The sequence below is a fragment of the Podarcis raffonei genome, chromosome 16 (genome assembly GCF_027172205.1).
Source record: "Podarcis raffonei isolate rPodRaf1 chromosome 16, rPodRaf1.pri, whole genome shotgun sequence".
Taxonomy (NCBI): Eukaryota; Metazoa; Chordata; class Lepidosauria; order Squamata; family Lacertidae; genus Podarcis; species Podarcis raffonei.
The window spans coordinates 19770891-19796024 of record NC_070617.1 but is presented as its reverse complement, the minus strand read 5'-3'; the positions used below and the strand labels follow the sequence as shown (position 1 = coordinate 19796024).

Below are 25134 nucleotides of genomic sequence, written 5' to 3'. Positions count from 1 at the left end.
TGCCCCCACCCACATAATACAATAAAATAAAATAAATTGTATGCAACGTTTCATGTGTAGGTGTGGATTTTTCTGGGAGGGGGGTCCATAGCTTCTACCAGATCTTCAAAGGGGAGTCTGTGACCTTTGGAAGCCACTAATTTAGAGGGTCACTAATCACCTGTTCCTGGTGCATTGGGAATGGGCCATTACTCTTCAACTCAGGGTCATGGATTTGAGCCCCACGTTGGGCAAAAAATTCCTGCATTGCAGGGGGTTGGACTAGATGGCCATTGTGGTTCCTTCCAACTCTAAAATGCCATGATTCTATTATTCTAATCCCCAGCATCTCCAGGCCTGGGAAAGATACCTGCCCCAAATCTTAGACAGCTGCTGCCAGCCAGAGTGGACGCTATCTTCCTAAGAATGCAGCACATTCCCTGTTAAAAGTATCAACATGTTGCAGCATGGAGCGCTCCAGCAAGGTCTTTCCCAAACTGTGGTCCACAGACCACCAGTGGTCCAAAAGCTTCATTCAGCTGTTCTGTGGTGAGCCTCTGGATTTGTGCCTGAATGTCAAGGAGATGGCAAATCCATTGCATTCATCATTCATATCGGTTTTTAATAGTGTTTCTATTGCGTCTTTTATTATCTATTGCATTGTGTTGTATTGCAATCCAAACGGCACAGAATTCAAATTGCAATACAATAAAATGAAATAAGTAACACAGTGCAGTACAATTGCACCAAAAGGGGGGGGGGATTTAATCATGGGGTGGTCTACCAAGACTTTCAGCAATTTTCTTTCTTTTCTTTTTTAAAAATAATTTTTATTAGAATTTTATTTACAACATAACATAAACCCCCCACCCCCCAATACACAATCCACCCTGATTGAACGTGAACATAACATACAGTGAGCATAACATACAACTATACAAACAACGAAATAAAAGACTTCCTTTATCCTGTACCTGGCCTCCTTATTTACTTCTTATGAACTGTTTCCTTTATGAATAATTATTAAGATTTTTCTAAATATAACTTAAATATCCACAAAGTCTCCTGCAGACATTAATCGAAACAAGTCCAGGTATGTATTTTAGGGCACTGTTTTGACCGTCAGCAATTTTCAAGTGGTCCATATTGGGGAGCGGGGGAGTTAGGGAACCACTGCTCCAGGGTTTCAGCTCGCCAGCCATGCCATATTTCGGGATACTGCATCCCATTGCCCCTCGCTCAGTCATTCCACCCCCCCTCTCCACCAAAAACACACCTAGACAGCATTGCATGCCTACTGAGCACCCCCAGTCCTCACTGGAATGACAGAAAAGGGTGGTGGGTTATCCCCCCCCAAAAAAACCCACAATTTGTAAACTGCTTGATCAAAACAATTCTCCAAGCAGTGTACAAGTTCACTCATGAGGTTTTATCCCCTCCTTAAATCTTTTTGTACTACTTCAACACTTGGGTTCCCTCCCCTCAAGACTTCGGATGCCTCTGTCTCATGCATGGATGAGACTAGGCTTGTTCACGCATTATTACCCTGAACACAGGTACAAGCTGTCCGTACACATGCATGTAGAAGTGTTTGCGTGAAATAGTGAATGCTTGTCTGTCTGTACAGCTCAAGTATCATGTATGCAGGTACACAGGATTGTACACTAGTTGAAAGTTCCATAGGAATAACTTACGTGCCTACAGCTCAACTACTTCTGTACACAGGTACACAGATTGTACAGTTGCTTAATGTAGGGTAGCCGTATTTCAAAAAATGAAAACCCAGACACAAAAGTTGTTGAGCTTCCCCCCACAAAAAAAATCTCGAGAGAGAGAGAAGTTTTGAGCTATTTTAAAGGAAATTCGTAAAAAATGAATTTTCCCGGACATTCAAGGGATTTCCGCCCAGACACTGTTTACCCACCTATGCCCAGGAATTTCCCGACGTCTGGCAGTCCTACTTCATGTGACATGTGAACCCTCCTAGCATTGGGCTTCATTAAGTATCCACACTTAGAGAATAAATCCAGGGCTTTTTTCTGGGGGTACGCAGGGGTATGCATACCCTTAAACATTTTGTGAATCTTTTGTCCATTTACTGTATTTATTTTCCCCGATTTGAACTACAAAATGGTGATTTTCTTGAGTCAAAATGAGAGTACCCGTAAACATCTTTTTAGAAGAAAAGCACTGAATTAATCCATTATGATATAGGGCGAAGAATAGGTAATACTGTACCGAATAGTTGGCTGATCCCCACTTAGCTGCTTGAATCGCCGATGCAGATTCTCAATTTGATCTGAAGTGACTATAGAGAGAAGAGACAGGCAGACACTCCATTAATTTATTTTTAACCCTTACATACTTGTAAACAACACCCTTCACTAGGGATGGGCAAATATGCCAATTTCAATTTTCCTCCCTTTCTCATTTCCACCCCCGTTTTAAGTTCAGTTTTCCACACGAGGCTATTCATTTATTTATTACTATTACTATTATTATTATTATTTATGAAAATTCACCAGCAGTTTGCGGCTGATTTTTATACGCAATTTTGCCCGATATTTTTTGGCAAACCAATTTCCAAAAATATAGCACACTTTTTAATCAGACTATGCACTTTAAGCACATCTTCCCATAGTGCATGTAGCCTGGGCTGGTGAAACTGCAATTCACAGTATGGCTTCTGAAGCATTGCTATGTTTCAGTTTGCGTAAGACAGTTTCAGAAAGCACAAGTGCAGTTGATTTGCCTTTACATTCAGATTGTATTTATTTTCTTCCCCACCCCCAAAGCCCAGAAACACCTGTACCACAAGTCCCCTATTCCAGTTTTAAGAAATCTTTCTTGGGGGGGGGGAGATCCTATTACAGGTCACCACTACTGTGTTTCCCCGAAAAGCCATGTGTGCAATCTCAAGGCAGAGAAGACCAGAAGAAGTAAGGGTTAAGGCTCTTCGCCTGATCAAACTGGAAGTCCCACAACTGCTTTGCATTGCAAAAGAAATACAAATTAACCTCTCAGGAGATGCTCAAACACCTCCCTTAGGATTTGGCTGCAATGCAAAACAAGACCAGGAAGGACCATTTTCTCCTGGAATATCCAACGGCACTCTTTGCGTTGAAAGGGAAGCCTCCGTTGGCATGAATGGAGCAGTAGAGGCAGTCCATTTGGGCAGGTGGGTGGGGGCACTGCCCCAGCAAGCTCAGCCTGCCCTCAGGCAGCCTCCACTGGCCTGCCTTCTTACTCACAACCTGTCTAGGGATGCCCCTGCCTGTCAGCTTGCTCCTCCTTACAGTCTCAGTATCTTACCCACTGTAGAACTCAGCAGGGAGGCGGAGGAAGATGGGCACTCAGCTAGAATCAGTTGGCTCTGCCTGCCAGAGGCTCTGGCTCCCCCTGCTGGTGGGCTCCCTGCCTTCCGTCCTACCAGTCCCAATGGAAAGGAGGTTTCCTTTAAATACAGTGGTACCTCGCAAGACGAATGCCTCATAAGACGAAAAACTTGCAAGACGAAAGAGTTTTTCGTTTTTTGAGTTGCTTCGCAAGACGAATTTCCCTATGGGCTTGCCTTCGCAAGATGAAAACGTCTTGCAAGTTTGTTTCCTTTTTCTTAAAACTGTTAATACCCAGGGAATCCGTGCTTCGCAAGACAAAAAATTCGCAAGACGAAAAAACTCACAGAGCGAATTAATTTCGTCTTGCGAGGTACCACTGTACCTGGGCAACTAGCCACTTTAAAGTGACTGTATATGTGATTGTGTTTAGGGGGTCTTTGACCTGAAAGGGGGCGTGGAAGTTGTTAAGTAATGGGTTTATTCACAGGCCAGAACAGAACTGAACTGAAGGGTTCAACCAGCCTGCTCATATGGAACTCCACTAGAACGCAACAGTAACCATTTTCTGTAACTATCCAATCACTGAACGTCACTTTCAATCCCTTATTTGCATATGTGGACCTGAGTGAAAACTATCTACAGTATGCCCCTGCTGGCCCAGGGTGAGAACTTCAGTACACAACACAAGTAGTTGGGGATCTGTATATATTTCAGGGCAAAGACCTCCGAAACGCAGCTTGCATGCATAACTGCACCTTAAAAATTAAAACCTCTCGTTATAACAAAACAAGAACTCTTCAAAATAGAAAAAGGGGTCGGAAAACATTTCACAGGCCACAACAGCACTCATACGAAACCTTATTTTAAACAAGACAGAAAAACCAGCAGTAATATAAGCCATGAAATAATAATATCCCTCAAAGCTGATTAGATAAATAGATATGAGAGAGAGAGAGAGAGAGAGAGAGAGAGAGAGAGAGAGAGAGACTATAAAGATTTGGATCACATACGCCTCTGCACTTAGAGGGAAGGAAACTTATATTTATATATATTTACTATAGTTTATTTTAAAATATATTCAAAAACGCCTCTTCTTCACTCTTGGAAAGGACATCCAAGGTGTGAAGAGAAAAAAACACATTAAAACCAAATCTAGGCAATAAACCAGATTAAGAACAAAAAAGGAAATCGTTTTAGAGCAGGAAAAACAGAATAAACCTTCACTTACTTAAAAAATAGAAAGATTTTATGCAGTATTTTATACTACTGGTTTTTGTACTGTACCCATCTACCTTATATGTGAATGGCCTATGGCCCAAGCATTAATAAACTACTACTACTTAAAGAATAAATTAAAAAGCATTAGGCTTGTATCCAATGCTAGCCCTACTTGGAGCACACCAATTTAAATAAGTGGACCTAACTTAGCTACATCCATTCATATTTTGAGTAGGACTAGTACTGGTATCTTCCTATAGACATAGAAACGTAAGGGTGTCATCACACTGCGGTTTGTGTGGCTGCCTATTGGGTTGGGGTGAGCTGTGGGGGGATAGTCAGGGGGGTAGGAAAGGTATAAAGAGAGGGAGGATTGGCAAGTGTGAGGGAAGGGAGTTGGCAAAGGGATTGGTGAGCAGAGGGCGCAGCCCCTAGTACAATATATGACAATAGAATCTTTGGAAATGAAAAGGGACCACTTGCACCATCCAGTTGAGCCCCTTGACCAGCTAAAGGAGCTGAACATAAAAGCCCTCCATTTCAAACCACAGCACCCTCATGTCATTCAGCTAGATGGACCCAACTTTTGCTCTCCGTGCTGGAGTTGCTGTTGCATTCTTGCGCATGCACACCCACACACCCCCTCCATTCCACTGACACTTCTTTTTTGGGTTGTGTGCGCAAAAAACCAAACAAAACCCTGCCCTCTCCCAGCTGATAACCTGATCAGCTGATAAACCCCAGCTGATCACTCCCAGCTGATAACCTGATAACAGCTTGCTGAACACTGGCAGGTATTTGCCAAGTTCCAGCCTGTAACTGATACAAGTTCGACTTCTGCCAACTTAGATGGGAGTGCCTGGTGATAATCAGCGCCCAGAAAAGCCACATACCTATAGTGCCTAACCCTCCATTGCTGCCCCTGACACAGGACCATAGAATTGTAGAGTTGGAAGGGACCCAAAAGATCATCTGCTCCAGTGTTCCTCAAACTTGGGTCTCTCCAGCTGTTGTTGGACTACAATTCCCATCATCCCTAGCTAGCAGGACCACTGGCCAAGGATGATGGGAATTGTAGTCCAAAACAGTTTGGGAAGCACTGATCTAGTCCAATGCCCCTGCCAAAGCAGGAATCACAGCCAAAGCACAACTTAGTACAGTTGTGTGGAATCTCAGTCCCAGAAGCTAAATGCGACCCTGCAAGCTTCTCTATCTGGCCCTCGGGACTCTTCCCAGGCCACACCCCTCCCCACAGGCCACACCCCTCACAAGTCCTTTGCTCTCTTGTCAAGTGTTTTTGCCTGGCTGGAATGTGTCCTTGGCTGCGTGGAGGGTGGAGAAGAGTGAAGAAACTAGGCTACTGTACTAAAATAACATTTGGTGTTATGTACTGAGTTGAATAGGATCCAAAATGCAGCAGTCTGATTGGTCTGCAGGAGCCACCCAATCCAACTCCAGGTGGAAGTGAATCCTCAACCTGATTGGCTTACAGGAGAATCCCAAAATTAGCCAATCACATGGGGCCCATTGTGTAAATAATGTATATAAAGCAGTCATTTCGGGGGAACTTCCATTCCTCACTACTATGAGCTGAATAAAGAGCAAAGAGCATGAAATCCCCATTCAACTCCGAGTATATTTCATTTACATTTGTGGTTCCATCCACTTTTGCCTGTGGCCCTGCCCACCACAGGTGCAAGGTCCTTGGATGGTTCTCCAAAACAGAATTTGACCCTCGGGCTGGGGGAAAAAGACCCCCACCCTCAGCTAATGCCTTCCTGCAGGAGCAGAGGAGGTCCTGGGTCTCTAGAAAGAAAGCAGAAGCTCGAATCTGCTTGTGACTCAGCAACTTCCTTTCCACGAACTGCAAACAAAACAAAACCCGAAGGGAAACTCACTCTTGAAGGCCAGCTGACAACTGGCGCTTGTTAGGATTATTAACGCTGACTCATGAAATAATGCTGCTCTGCTCTACTGACGATGTCAAGAAGCCTCAATCTCACCGCCACTCCCTGTGCAACCCAGGCAAAACCAACAATTTGTTTTGGGCACTTATCACCTGCTCTTTGCTTAAACAAATCCCAGAGTGGTGAAAAACGTCAAAGCACATAATGCACAATTATTTTTTTTGAAAAAAGAATAAAAATACAGTGGTACCTCGGGTTACAGATGCTTCAGGTTACAGATGCTTCAAGTTACAGACTCCATTAACCCCGAAATAGTAGAACAAAATAAATAAAACAATTCCTTCCAGTAGCATAAATAAAACAATTCCTTAAAGGTAAAGGTAAAGGGACCCCTGACCATTAGGTCCAGTTATGACCGACTCTGGGGTTGCGGCACTCATCTCGTTTTATTGGCCGAGGGAGCCAGCGTACAGCTTCCGGGTCATGTGGCCAGCATGACTAAGCCGCTTCTGGCGAACCAGAGCAGCGCACGGAAACACCGTTTACCGATACCTTCCCTACTTGCACTTTGTGCTTTCGAACTGCTAGGTGGGCAGGAGCTGGGACCGAGCAACGGGAGCTCACCCCGTCGCGGGGATTTGAAACGCCGACCTTCTGATCGGTAAGCTCAGTGGTTTAACCCACAGCGCCACCTGCGTCCCTGGGGCCAAACATAGATACTCCAATTATGGTAGACCAGAGACAGGTCTTTTACCCTGGAAACACAGACCCAGCAGCACTGTGTTGTCAGGGATGAGAACAAATATGGCACATGGGATCCCCTTTAGCAGTACATAGCTGGGGGGGCATTTTAACACCCCAAACTACAAAAAGCAACTACTACTACTACCTCTGGGTGAACCTATTACCCAGACCTCCTCAGTTGGTAGAACATAAGACTCTTAATCGCAGGGTCGTGGGTTTGAGCCCAAGTTGGGGGAAAGATTCCTGCATTGCGTGGGGTTGGGCTAGATGATCCTCACGTTCCCTACAATTCTATGATTCTATGACCCTTGATCAAATGTTTCCTACAGCTTCCCAAACTGGTCTTTATGCCTGGCTGTGACCTTCAGGTTTGGCTCCTTTCACCTCTCTGATGCAAACCATCACATTACGGTTCTGCTGTCTTTGTCGCTGTCGCCATCATCAAATTGTTCGAATCCAATCTTACGCATTATGCAACAAATCTTAAAAATAAACAGTGAACTTAAAAGAGAGGGGGTGGGGAATGAAACTTCAAATGCTCCAGAAAATAAAAATCCCTGCTCCAAATCACTTGTGGTATCATTCTATCATTGGGTTCCCACATATATGTACTGTCATTCCATCACAAATGCTGCAAATTCCAACCCATGACCTTTATGCAGCTTTGCTATTTTAAACACAAAGCTAATTTGGGGGTAGCTTTTCTTATTCTTACAAAGAAGGGACCCCCTCCTCCCTTTTATTTAGCTTTCTACGTGCCCCCCCTCCCCGCCTGCTACTGACTTTTGACATTCTCACTGCCTGACATCATTATTGCCATGGAAACTAAGGGACCCATAAATCTTTAAACATCTGGAAGTTTAGTTTACTTTGCATTTACATTTTTTCTCTTTGTTGTTGCTTTTTAAATCATCATATAAACTTCAGGCACTTAACGCTACAAACCAGAACTCGGAATGGTGATTTCCTAAGAGGTTGAGTTTCCCCCCAGTAAGGGATTGGTGTGTCCATTTGGAAAGGAACTCCCCGCCAGTGGACAAAAAAAACCCCTCAAGGCTTCTGTTTACAAAATGGAGAGATTTGAAGAAAATACTGCCTTCTGCTGGTTTTCAGAACAGTAGCCTTTCACTGACTCTTAGCCCAATCTTATGGAATTGCAGAGTTGGAAGAGAGCCCAGGGGCCTTCTAGCCCAGGTAAAAAGAAAGGTAAAGAACCCCTGGATGGTTAAGTCCAGTCAAAGGCGACTATGGGGTTGTGGCGCTCATCTCACTTTCAGGCCAAGGCAGCTGGCATTAGTCCACAGTCAGCTTTCCGGGTCTTGTGGCCAGCATGACTAAACCGTGATGGAAACCAGAGCGCACAGAAACTCCATTTACCTTCCCGCTGCAGCAGTACCTATTTATCTACTTGCACTGGCGTGCTTTCAAACTGCTAGGTTGGCAGGAGCTGGGACAGAGAAACAGGAGCTCACCCCGTTGTGGGGATTTGAACCGCCAACCTTCCAATTGGCAAGCCGAAGAGGCTCAGTGGTTTAGATCACAGCGCCACCCGCTCCTGCAACACAGGAATCAGAGCTAAATGCAATCTTGGGGGCTGTGCGGATGCAAGAGAGAGAGAGAGAGAAATGCCTTCAGTTTCTTGAGAGGAAGTGTAGCCCATATAAATTGAATCCATTAATAAATAGCAGTGCTAACAAGCGATGGAGCCAGGGATTGCGGGGGGGGGGGGGGGAGGAACTGCTTTCTGCCACCACCAGAGAGAACGTGGCAACCACCTCTTTTTGCACAAGCTCCATCCTGCTCATTTTCCAAACCATCTGCTCTTCATCCGGAGGATGATGTGACAAAGCTCATATCAAAGTTGTTCGCGGTGGCTGTCGAGGAAACAAGCCTCCAGAGAGACCCGCCTACAAACGTGCAAAGTAGCCAAACTGTTTCCTCAGTGGCCATCCTCACATTTAAGGAGCACTCAGTCAGGTTTTGTAGCACCTCTGGTGGGAGACACATCATGCACCTTCTGGGATAGGTTTTCCACCTTTGGTCCACACCAGTGTGAGAGCCAGTGTGGTGTGGTCCCCCACCAGTGTGAGAGCCAGTGTGGCGTAGTGGTTAAGAGCAGTAGTCACGTAATCTGATGAACCGGGTTCGCGTCTCCGCTCCTCCACATGCAGCTGCTGGGTGACCTTGGGCCAGTCACACTTCTTTGAAGTCTCTCAGCCCCACTCACCTCACAGAGTGTTTGTTGTGGGGGAGGAAGGGAAAGGAGATTGTTAGCCGCTTTGAGACTCCTGAAGGGGAGTGAAAGGCGGGATATCAAATCCAAACTACTACTACTACTACTACTACTACTCTTCTTCTTCTTCTTCTTCTTCTTCTTCTTCTTCTTCTTCTTCTTCTTCTTCTTCTTCTTCTTCTTCACCCTGCGCTCACCTGTGGCTCCTAGAAGCTGCCAGCGTGAGGCTGCAGCCACACCCTGGGAATTGGCTTTGTCTGGGCGGCTAAATCAGGAGAGGGTAGCCAATGGGTCTCAAACCCTCAGCGAGTTAGGGACTTCCTCTGCATGCAAAGACAGGCTCTAGCAGGTTGAGCAGGTCAAGAAGGCAATTTCGATACCTGCTGCAGAGGGAAGTGAGGGGCAGATGGGGCTTGTCAACCAGAAGGAGCGTCTCCACCCCCATCCTTCTGCCCGGACGCTGAGGTCCAGTTCTGAGGGCCTTCTGGCGGTTCCTTCACTGCGAGAAGCCAAGTTACAGGGAACCAGGCAGAGGGCCTTCTCAGTAGTGGCACCCGCCCTGTGGAACGCCCTCCCATCAGATGTCAAAGAGATCAAACAACTACCGTGTTTTTTGCTCTATAAGACTCACTTTTTCCCTCCTAAAAAGTAAGGGGAAATGTGTGTGCATCTTCTGCTATCCCAGAAGCCACAACAGCAAGAGGGATTGCTGCTTTCACTGCGTAGCGATCCCTCTTGCTGTTCTGGCTTCTGAGATTCAGAATATTTTTTTTCTTGTTTTCCTCCTCCAAAAACTTGTGGTCTGGTGTGTCTTATAGAGCGAAAAATACGGAACCTGACATTTAGAAGACATCAGGGAATTTTTTAATGTGTGACATTTTAATGTATTCTGAATCTTTGTTGGAAGCCGCCCAGAGTGGCTGGGGAAACCCAGCCAGATGGACGGGGTATGAATAATAAATTATTACTATTATAACCTGGAAAGGTAGCACATCTAAGAGAAGGAAAACTCTGATCCTAAACCTCTGTTGCCTTGTGGGATATCTTCAGGAGAAGAAAAGGCTAAGGAGTAAACCCTACACAAATCTGGAGTGGAGTCCCTAAGGCGGTTGGATGGTGCCTTGCACGCCTCCTTCCAGCAACTCCTGCAGCCAAGCGGGTGCCAAACATCTTGCTCTGCTTTCCTTTGGACCACATCAGCGAGACCAAGAGGGGGTCTCTTCCGTCTGGGCAACCCAGGACCTCCAGGCGCACTATCCAGACTTGCACTCTGGACAGGTCACTTCAGTGCTGCTAACATAGTGACTTGACTTCACCTCCAGAAGTGCACTCCATTGTCTCATGAGACAGATGATGCCAGCAACAAGTCAGATTAGCAAGTCTTACCAGCTGAAGGTATCTAAATTGTGCCAGGAATCAGAGGACCTGGATGTCTCCATCAGCACTGTTGGGTCACAGAGTACAGAATATGGTGCCTACCTAAGAATTAGAAGAAGCTGGAGGCAGAGGGAGGGTACGATGTACAGCGGTACCTCGGGTTAAGTACTTAATTCGTTCCGGAGGTCCGTTCTTAACCTGAAACTGTTCTTAACCTGAAGCACCACTTTAGCTAATGTTCTGTTCTCATCCTGAAGCAAAGTTCTTAACCCGAGGTAATATTTCTGGGTTAAAAGGTAAAGGTAAAGGTACCCCTGCCCGTACGGGCCAGTCTTGACAGACTCTGGGGTTGTGCGCCCATCTCACTTAAGAGGCCAGGGGCCAGCGCTGTCCGGAGACACTTCCGGGTCACGTGGCCAGCGTGACAAAGCTGCATCTGGCGAGCCAGCGCAGCACACGGAAACGCCGTTTACCTTCCCGCCAGTAAGCGGTCCCTATTTATCTACTTGCACCCGGGGGTGCTTTCAAACTGCTAGGTTGGCAGGCGCTGGGACCGAGCAACGGGAGCGCACCCCGCCGCGGGGATTCGAACCGCCGACCTTTCGATCGGCAAGCCCTAGGCGCTGAGGCTTTTACCCACAGCGCCACCCGCGTCCCATATTTCTGGGTTAGAGGAGTCTTTAACCTGAAGCATATGTAACCTGAAGCGTATGTAACCCGAGGTACCACTGTATACTTGAATTTTTAAAATAAGTTCCTAGCCCTCATGGTTGTAGACGGAAATAAAACTCCAAAGCTTATAGCCATAAGAATGTAAAGTGAGCCAAAGGGGGGGGGGAGGGAGAGAGAGAGAGAGAGACTACGGTAATCCAGCATCCTGTTCCCACAGTGGCCAACCAGATGGGAAACCGTGAAGCAGGATTCAAGCACAAGAGCAACTCTCTCCCCTTCTCTGGTTTCCAGAAATTGGATCCACAAGCATCACGGCCTTCAACCATGGCAGCAGAGCAGAGCTGCTATTGCTAGTAGCCGTTGATCATTTTCTCCTTCGTGAATGTATCCCATCCTCTTTTAAAGCCACACAAATATTGAAAGTAGGAGTAGTATCATGTATAACTGCTCTGATAACAGCATGAGCACAGGTGTTCACAAATGCATAATAAAAAGGATGTCTGGAGGGGGCCCATCAATTTTTCCTTCGTGCCGTCTTCCTGACTTGGGGTCAGGCAACTAGGGAAAGCCACACACATCCCATTCTCCATCTTTCCAATTTCCCCCGCCCCCTCTAATCTAATAGAAAGCCCGGCTAGCAGAGCTTCCAAATCTGCAGGCACTCCCAGCTGTGTCCAAATAGACGCCTTATGAAACCCAAATTTAAAGATCTTGTTTATATTCAGCAGAGTGGCTTGTTAGGAATGCCAAAAGCACTTCCAATCAGACCGTTTGTGAGGATGCTGACATTTCAGGACATCTCTCTGATGATGCCTATAAATCCATGCTCACGGTAACTGCCAGCCCAGCCATTACCTAATTAACCATTAGGTAATGCAATTACTGTTAATTATACGGGGCCGTTGCTCAAATAATAGGTTGAAACAGGAGGATAAGCCTTTGCAAACCAAAATTTGCAACTGGGCTCTTTCCTTCCTGGGCAGCTTCGCCCCTTCTTAACCCACGGGACAAAAAGCCTTCTCCACTTCTGACACCATTGCAGCACATGTTGCTTTGGAAACTGCCCTCTTCTCCTGTGTGCTCGCACCTGCACTGCTGCGGCGATGGCAGGACTCATCCAGCTCTCAACTAATGGATTATAGCAGGGGTCAGCAAACTTTTCTGCAGGGGGCCAGTCCAATGTCCCTCAGACCTTGTGGGGAGCAGAACTATATTTTTTTGGGGGGAAATCCCCCCCATGACTCTCCCCTCCCTTCTCCACAGCACCGGACGAGCCCGGTAGCTGCTTCCCTGTGCCTTGTGAGCAGCAGGGGCTGGCGGCGGCGGAGGGACGATGAGTGGGGCAAAAGGGCTGGCTCTGGAAAGGGGCTGCTTAAAATGGCACTCAGTCAACTGTGGCTCAACAAAGCCCAGCCCCATTCCTCCTCTAGGCAGGGCAGGGAGAAGCCAGGAGGGAGGAGGCACCGCGGTGTGTGTGTGGGGGAATGGTGCAGCCCGAACAATCAGACTCTCCATGCCGATCAACGCGGCGATTCCCGGACCATCCGCTGGCCGGATCCAGAAGGCAATTGGGCCGGATTTGGCCCCTGGGCCTTAGTTTGCTGACCCATGGATTATAGAGACCCCGGAGGATCTCTAAGGCTCTCTTCTCCAAAGTGAATGCCCAGAAAAGCAGAGGGCAGGAACCTGTAGCTCTCCAGATGTTGTGGGACCATGGTTCCAAACCTTGACACAGGAAGTTGCCTTATTAAAGTCAGGTCACAGAGTCCATCAAGCTCACTAGTGCCCACACAGACTGGCAGCAGCTCTCCAGGATTTCAGACAGGAGTCTTTCCCAGTCAGCTGCTGGCAATCAGTGCAGGCAACACTGAGGTGGGTCGCACTAACCCCACATAAGGCAGTTTTACTAAAGCATGGGGCATGGAGTTCCTAAGTTCCTAAAGCATGGGGTAGCCTAGGGCACTGGAGCCATAGTTCCTAACTTCAACCTGCATCTACCAATCATTCCACAACCATACATGCCCTTCACATCTCCAGGTTTTTCTCTGCAGGTCATGAGGACTAGAAACTTAGGAAAAACAGAAATCCTCAGGTTGCTCCATAGCACCTTCCAATCACAGGAGCAGGTTATGCCCCTTAGTAGAGCAGCAGTGGGGGGGGGCGTTCCTCTTGCATCAGAGGGATTTTGATATTTCAAGACACTCCTCAGCTCATGCTTATAAAACCTCAATCATGTGGTTGCACCCTTCTGGAGAGACTTGTGCCATGGACACATTTTGAATGTCTCCTTCTTCTTTTAATAAATACTTACTAACAAGTGCATGTACCCTATTATTAAGGCCGAAGCCAAACATGCAACCATTCATCAGAGCAACTGCTTGATTTACAGCCTTGCTGCAGGTTTAAACAACAGAGCACCAACAATTTTTTTAAAAAATACTGCCACTGGGGATTGGCTTCCCTGTTTCTAAGTGATCAGTTCCTTCCACCCACTTCTGCTCCTGGAACGGCATCTGGCTGCAGCCTTTTGTCAGGTCACCACGCCCTTCTGCCATCACCGTAGCTGGTTTTGCTCCGGCGATAGAGAGCTGCCCCTCTGCACACTCACTTTTGCACTTCTGCAATTCCTGTTCAACCTGTACAGTTGTTGTTGTTTTTTAAAAAGATGCAGGTTATAACATCTCTGTCACCTTTTGACCATAAAGATGCCAAGCTCGAGTGAGGTCATTGCTGCGCCCATTATGAATCATGGCCAGTGAGAACTTTCCATTTTCCCTTTTGCCTTTTTATCACACATTCAGGGCATGGGCCACTCGTTTCCTTATCTGCGGTTTCGGAACAGCTGAACTCCTTACCCTGCGGGTACCATTGTCTAGCCAAGGGGTTTTGCATGCACTGCCCTCCACTGCTCTAAGGGTTGGGCATTCCAGGGAGAGCTGGCTGAAGGCATAGATCCATACAGTGCTTTTCTTACAAGAGAGACAGGTCCCCAGAGCCAGTGTGGTGTAGTGGTTAAGAGCAGTGGACTCGTAATCTGGGAAACTGGGTTCGCGTCTCTGCTCCTCCACATGCAGCTGCTGGGTGACCTTGGGCTAGTCACACTTCTCTGAAGTCTCTCAGCCCCACTCACCTCACAGAGTGTTTGCTGTGGGGGAGGAAGGGAAAGGAGAATGTTAGCTGTGTTGAGACTCCTTCAGGTAGTGATAAAGTGGGATATCAAATCCAAACTCTTCTTCTTCCAAATTCTTCCCAGAAGCAAAAGAGCACACCCTAAAAGACTTCCTTAGGGTTCTTTTTCCAGCTGAGTGCTGTAGCCACAGTGCGGAACCTCAAGCCTGAATGCGGCCCTCCAGACCTCTCGATCTGGCCCTTAGGACTCTCCTCAGGCCATGCCCCTGCTCCTCAGGCCACACCCCTTGCTTGACCTTGCTTTGCACCATCCTTGAGTGTTTTCGCCTGGCTGGGATATGTCCTCGAACTCTGATAATGTTTACCCAGATGGAGGATAGGTGAATGTGTTTGTGGGGAGAAACTAGCCCAGGCACCCCCAACCTGCAGCCCTCCAGATGTTTTGGCCTACAACTCCCATGATCCCTAGCTAACAGGACCAGTGGTCAGGGATGATGGGAACTGTAGTCCAAAACATCTGGAGGGCCGAAGGTTGGGGGTGCCTGAACTATACTACTGTACAAGGGTGAATTGAACCTTCAATGCTCCACCCACATTTGCCTCTGGCCCCGCCCACCACTGGCATGTGGCCCCCGATTGGCCGCCTACACCTATTCCATATAACGAAGGCTTTCTCCTTCCTGCTGATTACATTGCAACTCCTTCTTCCTCTCTGAAATGAGAACATGGGGCGCGTTCTCCAACCACCAGCTCACTCTAGAAGCTTCATCTGACTATCAGCCAGTAATTAAGTTATACAGAAGATAAATGTCTCTTCGTTCAGCACCACACAGGTGCACAGAAGGATCCCCTGACTCCCAGAGGGGTAGGCTGCCGACTGATGTTTGTACCATGTTCTACCCACTATGGATTTCAGAGGAAAGGTTGCTGAGCCCAGGTCTTTTAGTTAGGAGAAAAGGTGGCGTTATGGTTTCCCCAGGGGCTTTCCACTTTGTGTAGAAGGCATTTCGACAAGCCACCACCGAGGGCTGCGGCGAGAAGTGCCCCTTCAGCCGTTCCATAATTGTTCTGTAAGGAACAGTAGCGATGTCTTCTGGCCTGGCCAATTTCGTCTCCTCTCCACAGACGCTGAAGAATATCGCCCTCTTCTTGGCATCTTCTTTGTTGGTGACTGCTTTCTATACATTATTTACACAATGGGCCCCACGTGATTGGCAAATTCTGGGATTCTCCTGTAGGCCAATCAGGTTGCGGATTCACTTCCACCTGGAGTTGGATTGGGTGGCTCCTGCGGACCAATCAGACTGCTGCATTCTGGATCCTATTGTTCTAGGACCAATCAGACTGCTGCATTCTGGATCCTATTCAACATAACAGGCAACTAAGAGGCAATACGACAGAAGTGTATAAAATTAGGCCTGGCATGGAGTGAGTGGACAGAGACGAGTTTTTCCTTCCTCTCTTCTAACACTAGACCTTGCAGACTTCCAATGAAGATTCCAGGCAGATAAAAGAAAGGACTTCTTTACACAGTTAAACTGCAGGACTCTTCCCACAAGAAGCAGTGATGGCCACCAACTTGGATGGCTTTAAAAGAGGGTTGGACAAATTCATGGACAACAAATAAGACTATTAATGTCTACTGGTTGTGATAGCTCTCCTCTGCTTCCATTGTCAGAGGCAGCAATAACATGGACCACATGGTACAGCTGAAAAAAAGGCTCCCACAATAGATGAAAAAAATTACATGTATGTATAATAATAATAATAATAATAATAATAATAATAATAATGGTAATAGAGATTAGTGGAGGCAATACTGAGCTACATGGAGAAATGCTCCGACTTCCTATGTTCCTAATTCACAAAACATTTTGCCGCAATAAACTTACAGGGCAGCGCATGGAGAGATAGATTTTAACAAAGGAGTTCAAAGCCAGAGTGCTTCACTGTTAAAACAGGTGCACCATCAGGAAATTCTCTTCCCTTCTTTTTAACTCAAATCTGTTGAACCCAGCAGAGCACCCAAAAGAAAAATCTCTCCATGCAACGCCCATTCAAATATTTGAAGACTGTGAGCTTATCGCGTCTTATTTATTCTCCCTGCTCCCTGAAATGCAAACAGCAACTTGGGAGTTGCATTTTCTTTTTTGGGCAGGGACTCAGGCAGAGACAGAAAGCGAACCTCTTGCCACTGCATCCCTCGCAGTCCTGAGGCTGCTACTTGTATAACGAAGGGGCTGAAATGCAGGTTAGCAGCATCAACGTGACTCAAGTCACATAGAAGGCGTGCTCACATGTTACACTGAACACAGGTGTCAGCTGTCTCCACACACACGTATGTTGTGCGAAAAAGAGTGTACAATTACAGCTCCAACTGTTGCATACACAGACTGCACACCTGTTGAATATCACCTGTGAATAAATGTTTACAGCTCCAGTGTTTGGGCACACAGATTGTGTGGCCCTAAGGTAGAATTTGTGGGACGCGGGTGGCGCTGTGGGTTAAACCACAGAGCCTAGGACTTGCCGATCAGAAGGTCGGCAGTTCAAATCCCCGCGACGGGGTGAGCTCCCGTTGCTCGGTCCCTGCTCCTGCCAACCTAGCAGTTCGAAAGCACGTCAAAGTGCAAGTAGATAAATAGGTACCACTCCGGCGGGAAGGTAAACGGCATTTCCGTGCGCTGCTCGGCCAATAAAGCGAGATGAGCGCCACAACCCCAGAGTTGGTCACAATTGGACCTAATGGTCAGGGGTCCCTTTACCTTTACCTTTAAGGTAGAATTGGCTTGAAAACAGCCTTGGGTACCAAAAGTCAGCTATAGGAAGAAGCCACCTGAGTCAACTAACCATCACCTAAGAGAGAATGTTCTATTTAGAGCGTCTTCTTTCTCGATGCACCACCATGCCTCAGCAAATATGCTTTATTACCAGAAGAGAAGACTGAAATAAACATTTTTTTAAAACGGCTGAGCAAACTATTCTTTCGCAAGAAAAGGGTCAGCGATACCTTTGGCTCAGAGCAACAACCCCCCCACACACATTTATTTGCTGCCTGTTAACTGGGCCAGGCACCCGAGCTTTAGCTAGAGATAGAAAAAGGTAAGGTTTGATTTGATTCCTTGTATTTCTGCGCCGCTGTTCATTCAAACGGATCTCAAAGCGGCTTCCAAACAAATAAACAACAGTAACGTAACAAATAACAGAACGTCACAAACGCAGCATAGAGCCTATAAAAACAATTAACAGATCACCAATAAGACAATTGCTATCTATAAAACGCTATGAACCAAACAGGAGCTAACCAAAATAATAAGCTAAGCATCACAATTATCCCATCCAGCACAAAATTACATATGGTGTGAAAGTGGGCTGTCTTTCTTTTTCTCTCTTTCTGTGTGAGAGAGTGTGAGAAGAGCATACGAAAAGTGTTGCAGGATCAGGCCAATGGCCTGTGTAGTCCAGCAACCTCTTTTCACAGTTGCTTATTCAATGCCTGTTCAAGGTGCTTTTTTCAGGCTGGTCTGTGAAGAATTTTGCTGCCCCACCCCCCTGAGTGGCCCTGTCCCTCACCAGAACAGATTATGTTAACCTATATGCAGAATGGAAAAAAAAAAACCATCCCATATATTTCAGAAGAAGCGGGCTTCTTCCAAAGTTAAGAGCATTGACTGGAGACTCTGTGGTCCCATCCACATTGTACATTTCAAGCAGCATCATGCCACTTTAAACAGCCATGGCTCCCCTCACAGAATCCTGGGAACTGTAGTCTGTTAAGGGTGCTGAGACTTGTTAGGAAAATTCCTATTCCCCTCTTCTGGGAATTGGAGTTCTCTGAGGGGAGAATTCAGACATAAACACACACAGGCACACCTGTTTCGTACATTATTCTTTGGGAGAACGGCATCCTGAAATTCGGAGAAGAGCAAATTTCAGTGCACAGATGTGTTTCAGTTCACATATTGTTTCAGAATATGCATATTAGGGAGGTTTGTGTCAATATCTGAACCAGACCAAATCTCTCCCCATTCTTTAATAATAATAATAATAATAATAATAATAATAATACTAATAATAATATTTATATGCCGCCCATCTGACTGGCTTGCCCCAGCCACTCTAGGTGGCTTCCAAGAGAATATTAAAAACACAATAAAACGTCAAACATTTAAAACTTCTCTATGCAGTTAAAAGAGCTGCATTTCATAGTGGTTTATAAATTGAAACACCACATTTACCATTTAAACAACAATGACAACAAAAACCCCCACACCCAACAACAGGAACAACAGAAATCAACAACGGATGCCAAGAATAAAACAGAGCAGAGCAAAAATTACTAATTAATTCCCTAAGGAAACAAATAGGATCACCAGGGACTTTTTTGAATTGCACTTGCTGCAGCACCTTCAAGATTAAGAAATCGATTAATTCCAAGGGCCTGCGAGGGCTTGGATCCCCTTCATTGGATGCACTTTGTGCCATAATTCTTTGTTTGTTCATTTGTTTGTAGGCCTTAAAACAAGAGCTTTGCTGGATCAGGCCAACGGCCCATTCTGGTGCAGCATCCTGTTCTCACAATAGCTAACCAGATACCCCCCCCCATGAGAATCCTGCAAGCAGGACCCAGACGCAACAGAAACTCTCCCCCACTTGTGATTCCCTTCAATTGCCATTCAGAGATACTGAATTTCAAGGAAAGGCAGGGTATAATTTTTAAAGGGCGCAGCACATCGATGCTTCGGCAGCTAAACCTGTTCCCTGCCCTCTTAGGACCCCAGTCATTGAGGACAGAGGCACAACAAATACACGTGCATGTGTGCACACAGATAACATGTGTTCCCTATCTTTGGTCACACAGTACAAGGAGAGGGAATTTGGGGCCATTTGAAGGAACTGTTGGCAGTGCAGCAGCAAAGATCTTCCTGGGTGTAATTTAAGGGTTTGTTCTGCCAGCGTTTTAAAGTCAATTAGCTAAGAGGGGGCCAGTGGGTGGTGGTGCTTAGCAGAGTGGCATGACCTTCGCTGGGGCAGCGGACGCTCTGATTGGCTGAAGGAGGTTTCCTCTGTATGGTTTTTTTTTTGTTCAGCGTTTTCTTAGTTCCTAAACTAAGAAAGACAGAACTTCTCTGCGCCTCTCTCCTCAAATCATTTTTTGTTTGGTTTGCTTTGTCAGCTGTTATCAGGGCTCTTTCCAATGGGGTTTGTGTCATTTAAGTGATTTTGCTAACGGGACTGGCCACATATTTGGGGAGCAGGGCTTGTCCGAAAAAGGAAGGAAATTTTGGGTTGATGTAATAAGCAGAAATTGAAATAACCATAGGATATATGCACTCCCATCTGACCTCCTGGTTATTTTTAATTGGCTATGTTCTAACATAACACCTGCTCTTAATAGATAAGGAAATTGTCTTCCGCTTATTAAGAGCTGCCCACATAGCATTCTGATACCACTGGAAAAAGATAAGGACTCTGACAGGAAAAGACGGGTTAACTCAAGTCTGAGGGAGAGCAAACATGGTAAAACTAATGAACTAATGAATTAAGAGTAAGAGGGAGGTCAGCTCCACAATTGCTTTGTAGAAAAAACAGAGTCTATTTATAATGTACTGGTCTAATAAAGTGCAGGATAATGCATATCCATATACAGTCCTAAGACATAAAAATGGAAACTGTTCACTGAAGTAATATATACAACCCATTTCTAGGTGTGTACGAGATGACTGACTTGTCTCATTACTGGGAATGTATTCTGCTTATTCTCTTCTTCCAATGTCACATTTTGTTGGTATTATATCTTCAAAGTAATACAATGGTACCTTGGGTTAAGAACTTCGTTCTGAAGGCCCGTTCTTAACCTGAAACTGTTCTTAACCTGAGGTACCACTTTAGCTAATGGGGCCTCTGCGATTTCTGTTCTCATCCTGAGGTAAATTTCTTAACCCGAGGTACTATTTCTGGGTTAGCGGAGCCTGTAACCTGAAGTGTCTGTAACCTGAGGTACCACTGTACTACAGCTATTATTATGGCTATTGTGACTCTTACTACAACTCTTACTTCTGTTATCACACAGCACATAGTTCAACTATGGAGCTCACTTTCTATGATAACCATCTTCAAATAGCCGAAGGGCTGTCACATGGAAGAGGGAACAAGCTTGTTTTCTCCTGCTCTGGAGTCTAGGACATGAACCAATGGCTTCAAGTTACAAGAAGGAAAATTCCAACCAAACATCAGGAAGAAATTTCTGGCAGTAAGAGCTGTTTGACAGCGGAACGGTCTCCCTTGGAAAGTGGTGGGCTCTCCTTCCTTGGAGGTTTTTAAGCAGAGGTTGGATGGCCAGCAGAGATCATCATGGATGCTTCAGCAGAGATTCCTGCATTGAAAGGGGTTGGACTAGATGACTTTTGGGTCCGTTCCCACTCTAAGATTCTATGAGTCTCTCTCTCATAACACCAGAACTTGTGGGCATCCGATGCCACCAAATGTGGAGGTAGAGCATAACCATCATGGCTAGGTAAAGGGACCCCTGACCATTAGGTCCAGTTGTGGACGACTCTAGGGTTGCGGCACTCATCTCGCTTCACTGGCCAAGGGAGCTGGCATACAGCTTCCGGGTCATGTGGCCAGCATGACTAAGCCGCTTCTGGTGAACCAGAGCAGTGCACGGAAATGCCGTTTACCTTCCCGCTGGAGAGGTACCTATTTATCTACTTGCACTTCGTGCTTTTGAACTGCTAGGTTGGCAGGAGCAGGGACCGAGCAACAGGAGCTCACCCCATCGCGGGGATTCGAACCGCCGACCTTCTGATCGGCAAGTCCTAGGCTCTGTGGTTTAACCCACAGCGCCACCCGCATCCCTAACCATCATGGCTAGCAGCCGCCAATAGCCCTCTCCCCCATGAATTCGTCCATTTCTCTTTCAAATACATCCAAGTTGGTGGCCTTCACTGCCTCATGGGGGAGAGAGTTCCGCTGTTCCACTGTACGCTGTGGACTTTCTTTTCTCTGCCCTAAATCGTCCAACAGCACCGAGTTGGGAATGAAGGGGGTGGCCACCAGGTTAGGTGGTTTTAAAGGAGCATTGGACAAAATTCATGGAGGACCAGGCTATTGATGGCTAGTAGCTTCTGAATACCAGTTGCTGGTGCGGAGGGAGGGAGGAAGAGTGCTCTTGCGCTGAGGTCCTGCTTGCGAGTTTCCCATTCAGGCATCTGGTTGGCCACTGTGAGAGCAGGATGCTGGACTTTATGGGCCATTGGCCTGATCCAGCAGGCTCTTCTTAGGTTCTTACCACTATTAAAAAGGGAACCTTTGGCCCTCTAGGTGTGCTTGGACTCCATCAACCTCAGCTGGCATGGCCAATAGCCAAGGGATGATGGAAGCTGCAGCTCAACCCTAGGAGGACCACAGTTTCCATTCTGTTTCTACCAGCTTTCCTATGTCTACAAATGGAATCTGCAGCTGGCTGCCTAGCATGGGTTGCTGGCACCTGGGGTGGGGAAAGTGTTGTGCATGCCTGGTGGACTGGGCAGCTGAGGTGGGAGCATGTGCCAGGAGGGCACGTTGTCAGGGTGAACAGAGCCCACTTCCAACAGGCTCCTCATCCGCTGCCTCCATCCACCTGCCCACTAAACCCACCCGCCTGCCACCATGCCTCAGCTGCCAAGGCTCCATGCCTTTTGTGGGGGCACCCCCTTAAAAATGTGCACCCGGGGCCATGACTCCTTGCCCTCCCATGCTACACCTTTGTCTGCAACATAATGTGGCCATTGGGAAGGATTCTATTCAGGATTGTGGTTGGCCATAGCTCAGTGGCAGAGTTGCCTTGTATGTAGGAGGCCCTGGGTTCCATGCCCAGCAACTCAAGGCAGAAAGCCTGTCTGAAACCCCAGAGAGCCACTGCCAGTCAGTGTAGGCAATATTGATCTACATTGACTGTTGAGGACCACTTCCTCAACAGTCTTTTTTCTTGCATCCCCAACTGCCTTCTTGGAAATGTGGCTTTTCTTTTTTCGGATTACGTTTTGCAGTTCTGCATAACTTGGGTTTTCCTGAAATGAAGCAATGGTTCCACTGTGCATTAGACAGCTGGGGGGAAATGCCTTGGCTATGAAGTTTGCAAGATGGCGGGAGTATGATAAGCTTACTGGGTTTTGGCAAAGCCTGTTTGATGTCTCCAGTATTATGGGCCGGATACTGAACCCTCCCTAACTCTGTTCTGGCCCCCCTGTCACTAGACACCAACCAAGACCCTCCCCTTATACTTGAGACACAGCTGCCAGGCTGTGTTTACCTCTACCCATCTAGAAATCAGCTCCCCTTGGAAAGACCCCAAAGGAGATGGCAGGAAGTTCAGGATCTGGCTCTTTCTAAGCATATAACACAACACAAAAGGGCCAAACTGAACACAATCGTTTTGACAAAGTGTGGCTACCGTTGATCAGCTATGCAAACCAAAGTAATGTTGATACCACATCAGCTTCTTGCTGTTAATTATGGAGAGGCTATGTCATGGGCAGTTGAAGCCTTGGCAATGCAGTCGATCATTTGGTTATTTGACAGTGTCCTCACTCAATGTTCCCTTCTTAATGTGGCTGAGATATGCATGTAACACTACAGGGTTTGTCAGAGCCGATGAATGTCATTTTATGTTAAAACCATATCTATGCTCCTATATACATATAAACGTAAGGCTGTCATCACGCAGCCCCATTGGAGGATTTGTAGTCCAAGGTGTGCGGGTTGGAGAGAGACATGGGTGGCAGCAACAGCCGTGTGTGTGTGTGTGTGTGTGTGTGTGTGTGTGTGTGTGTATCTATATATCTCCATATTAAAGTATGCAAGATACAGATGCATAACTCCAGCTCTGAACAGAAAAGCCGGTTGCACATGCCAACAAGCACTCAGAAAGCCCGGAACCGCAGCCTGCAGACACAAAACGCTTTGCGAAACTGGTGGTCTCCTTTGCAAACTTCCTCTTCCCCCCAGCTGAGCGGCTTCTGCTAGATGCCATCACTTGCACGCATGGACACTGCCAGGATTTCAAACACATTGCTGAAAGATAAGCCCTCCTCCTCTCACCCACAGAGGAAAAAGCCCGGAGTTGCTCAAGCTGTCAAGCCACATTCTTGCGCCAAGGATCAGCTGCCCTTGGGATGTACAGGGAGAGGAGGGGGGGACTGGAAGGGAAAGAGGGAGAAAGCGCAAAACCCTCTCTTCCCAAGTCCTGCAGGGGAGGGAGGTCACTGGGGAACGAGGAGAGGAAAGTTTAGCAGCTGTATACTCACAGCCCGTCTTGTCTGCAAGCTCCTGGATTTCGTCCGGCACCGAGTGGGAAGAACCCATCTCTGCAAAGGCGGTTGCAGCTCTGGATAAAATCCAGGGCCCCGGACGTGGAGGGAGAGATGAACAGCTGAAGTTCAGCAGAGTCCCAGCGAGTCACAAACCAGCAGCGCCGGCGCAAGAGAGCAGGGGGACTGACTGCAGGTGCAGCCTCAGCTACACCAGCCAAGACTTCCTTGCAGGGGCTGGCGAGTTTTAAATCTCGAGGAAGCAGGAGCCACTAATAGAGAAGGAGGGAGAGAGAAAAGGCTCCCTCAGGGTCCAAGAGCCTGCCATCCCAGGCACACCTGAGGAACCCAGCGCTGATTTCTCTCGCCATCACCAAAGCCAACCCCACTGGGAACGCGCTGTCTTCTGTTTGTTCCAGGCAAAAATCTCCCGGGGGAGGCAGTCATGGTAACAAGGAAAGTGCCACACCGCATCCAGCGCTTGAGGGGTGTGGGAACTGGCAGATATTTATCTGCTTTAGTCACTAGCCCCTACAATTTACTGCATCCCTGCTTGGTAGAACATGGGACTCTTGATGTCAATGTCAGGGGTTCGAGCCCCACGTTGGGCAAAAAATTCCTGTATCACTGGAATTTTGTATCACTGGAGGGGGGTTGGACTAGATGACCCTTCCATGTCTATGATTCTATGCTGTACATGTTTCCTAAAGGTAAAGCTAAAGGGACCCCTGACCATTAGGACCAGTCGTGGCCGACTCTGGGGTTGCGGCACTCATCTCGTTTTATTGGCCGAGGGAACCAATACAGCTTCCGGGTCATGTGGCCAGCATGACTAAGCCGCTTCTGGCGAACCAGAGCAGTGCCCGGAAATGCGTTTACCTTCCCGCCGGAGCAGTACCTATTTATCTACTTGCACTTTGACGTGCTTTCGAACTGCTAGGTTGGCAGGAGCAGGGACCGAACAACGGGAGCTCACGGGAATTCGAACTGCTGACCTTCTGATCGACAAGTCCTAGGCTCTGTGGTTTAACCCACAGCGCCAACCACGTCCCGTACATGTTTCCTAAAACATTTCAAAACAAGGACGCAAGAAGGGCCCTGATGGATGAGGCCCAAGGCTCACTCAGTCCAGCATCTTGTTGTCACCTTGGCCAGTCAGATGCCTCTGGGATGGGAAGCCTGAAAGCAGCATCTGAGCCCCACAACACTCTCTCAGCTTGCTAGGAATCATGAGGAATCATTAT

General features: G+C 47.1%; 1 protein-coding gene across 1 annotated transcript in view; it reads right to left on the bottom strand.

Annotated features, from left to right (window-relative positions):
* Positions 1–24302, bottom strand: part of TESC (tescalcin) — a 32765-nt gene extending 8463 nt beyond the window's left edge. The window contains exons 1-2 of the mRNA XM_053368143.1: positions 23888–24302; positions 2218–2287 (exon numbers count right to left, since the gene is read on the bottom strand). Of these exons, the coding sequence (XP_053224118.1) occupies positions 2218–2287; positions 23888–23945 (128 nt within the window). The 5' untranslated portion in view covers positions 23946–24302. The remainder of the gene's footprint in view (positions 1–2217; positions 2288–23887) is intronic.
* Positions 24303–25134: the final 832 nt, after the last annotated feature.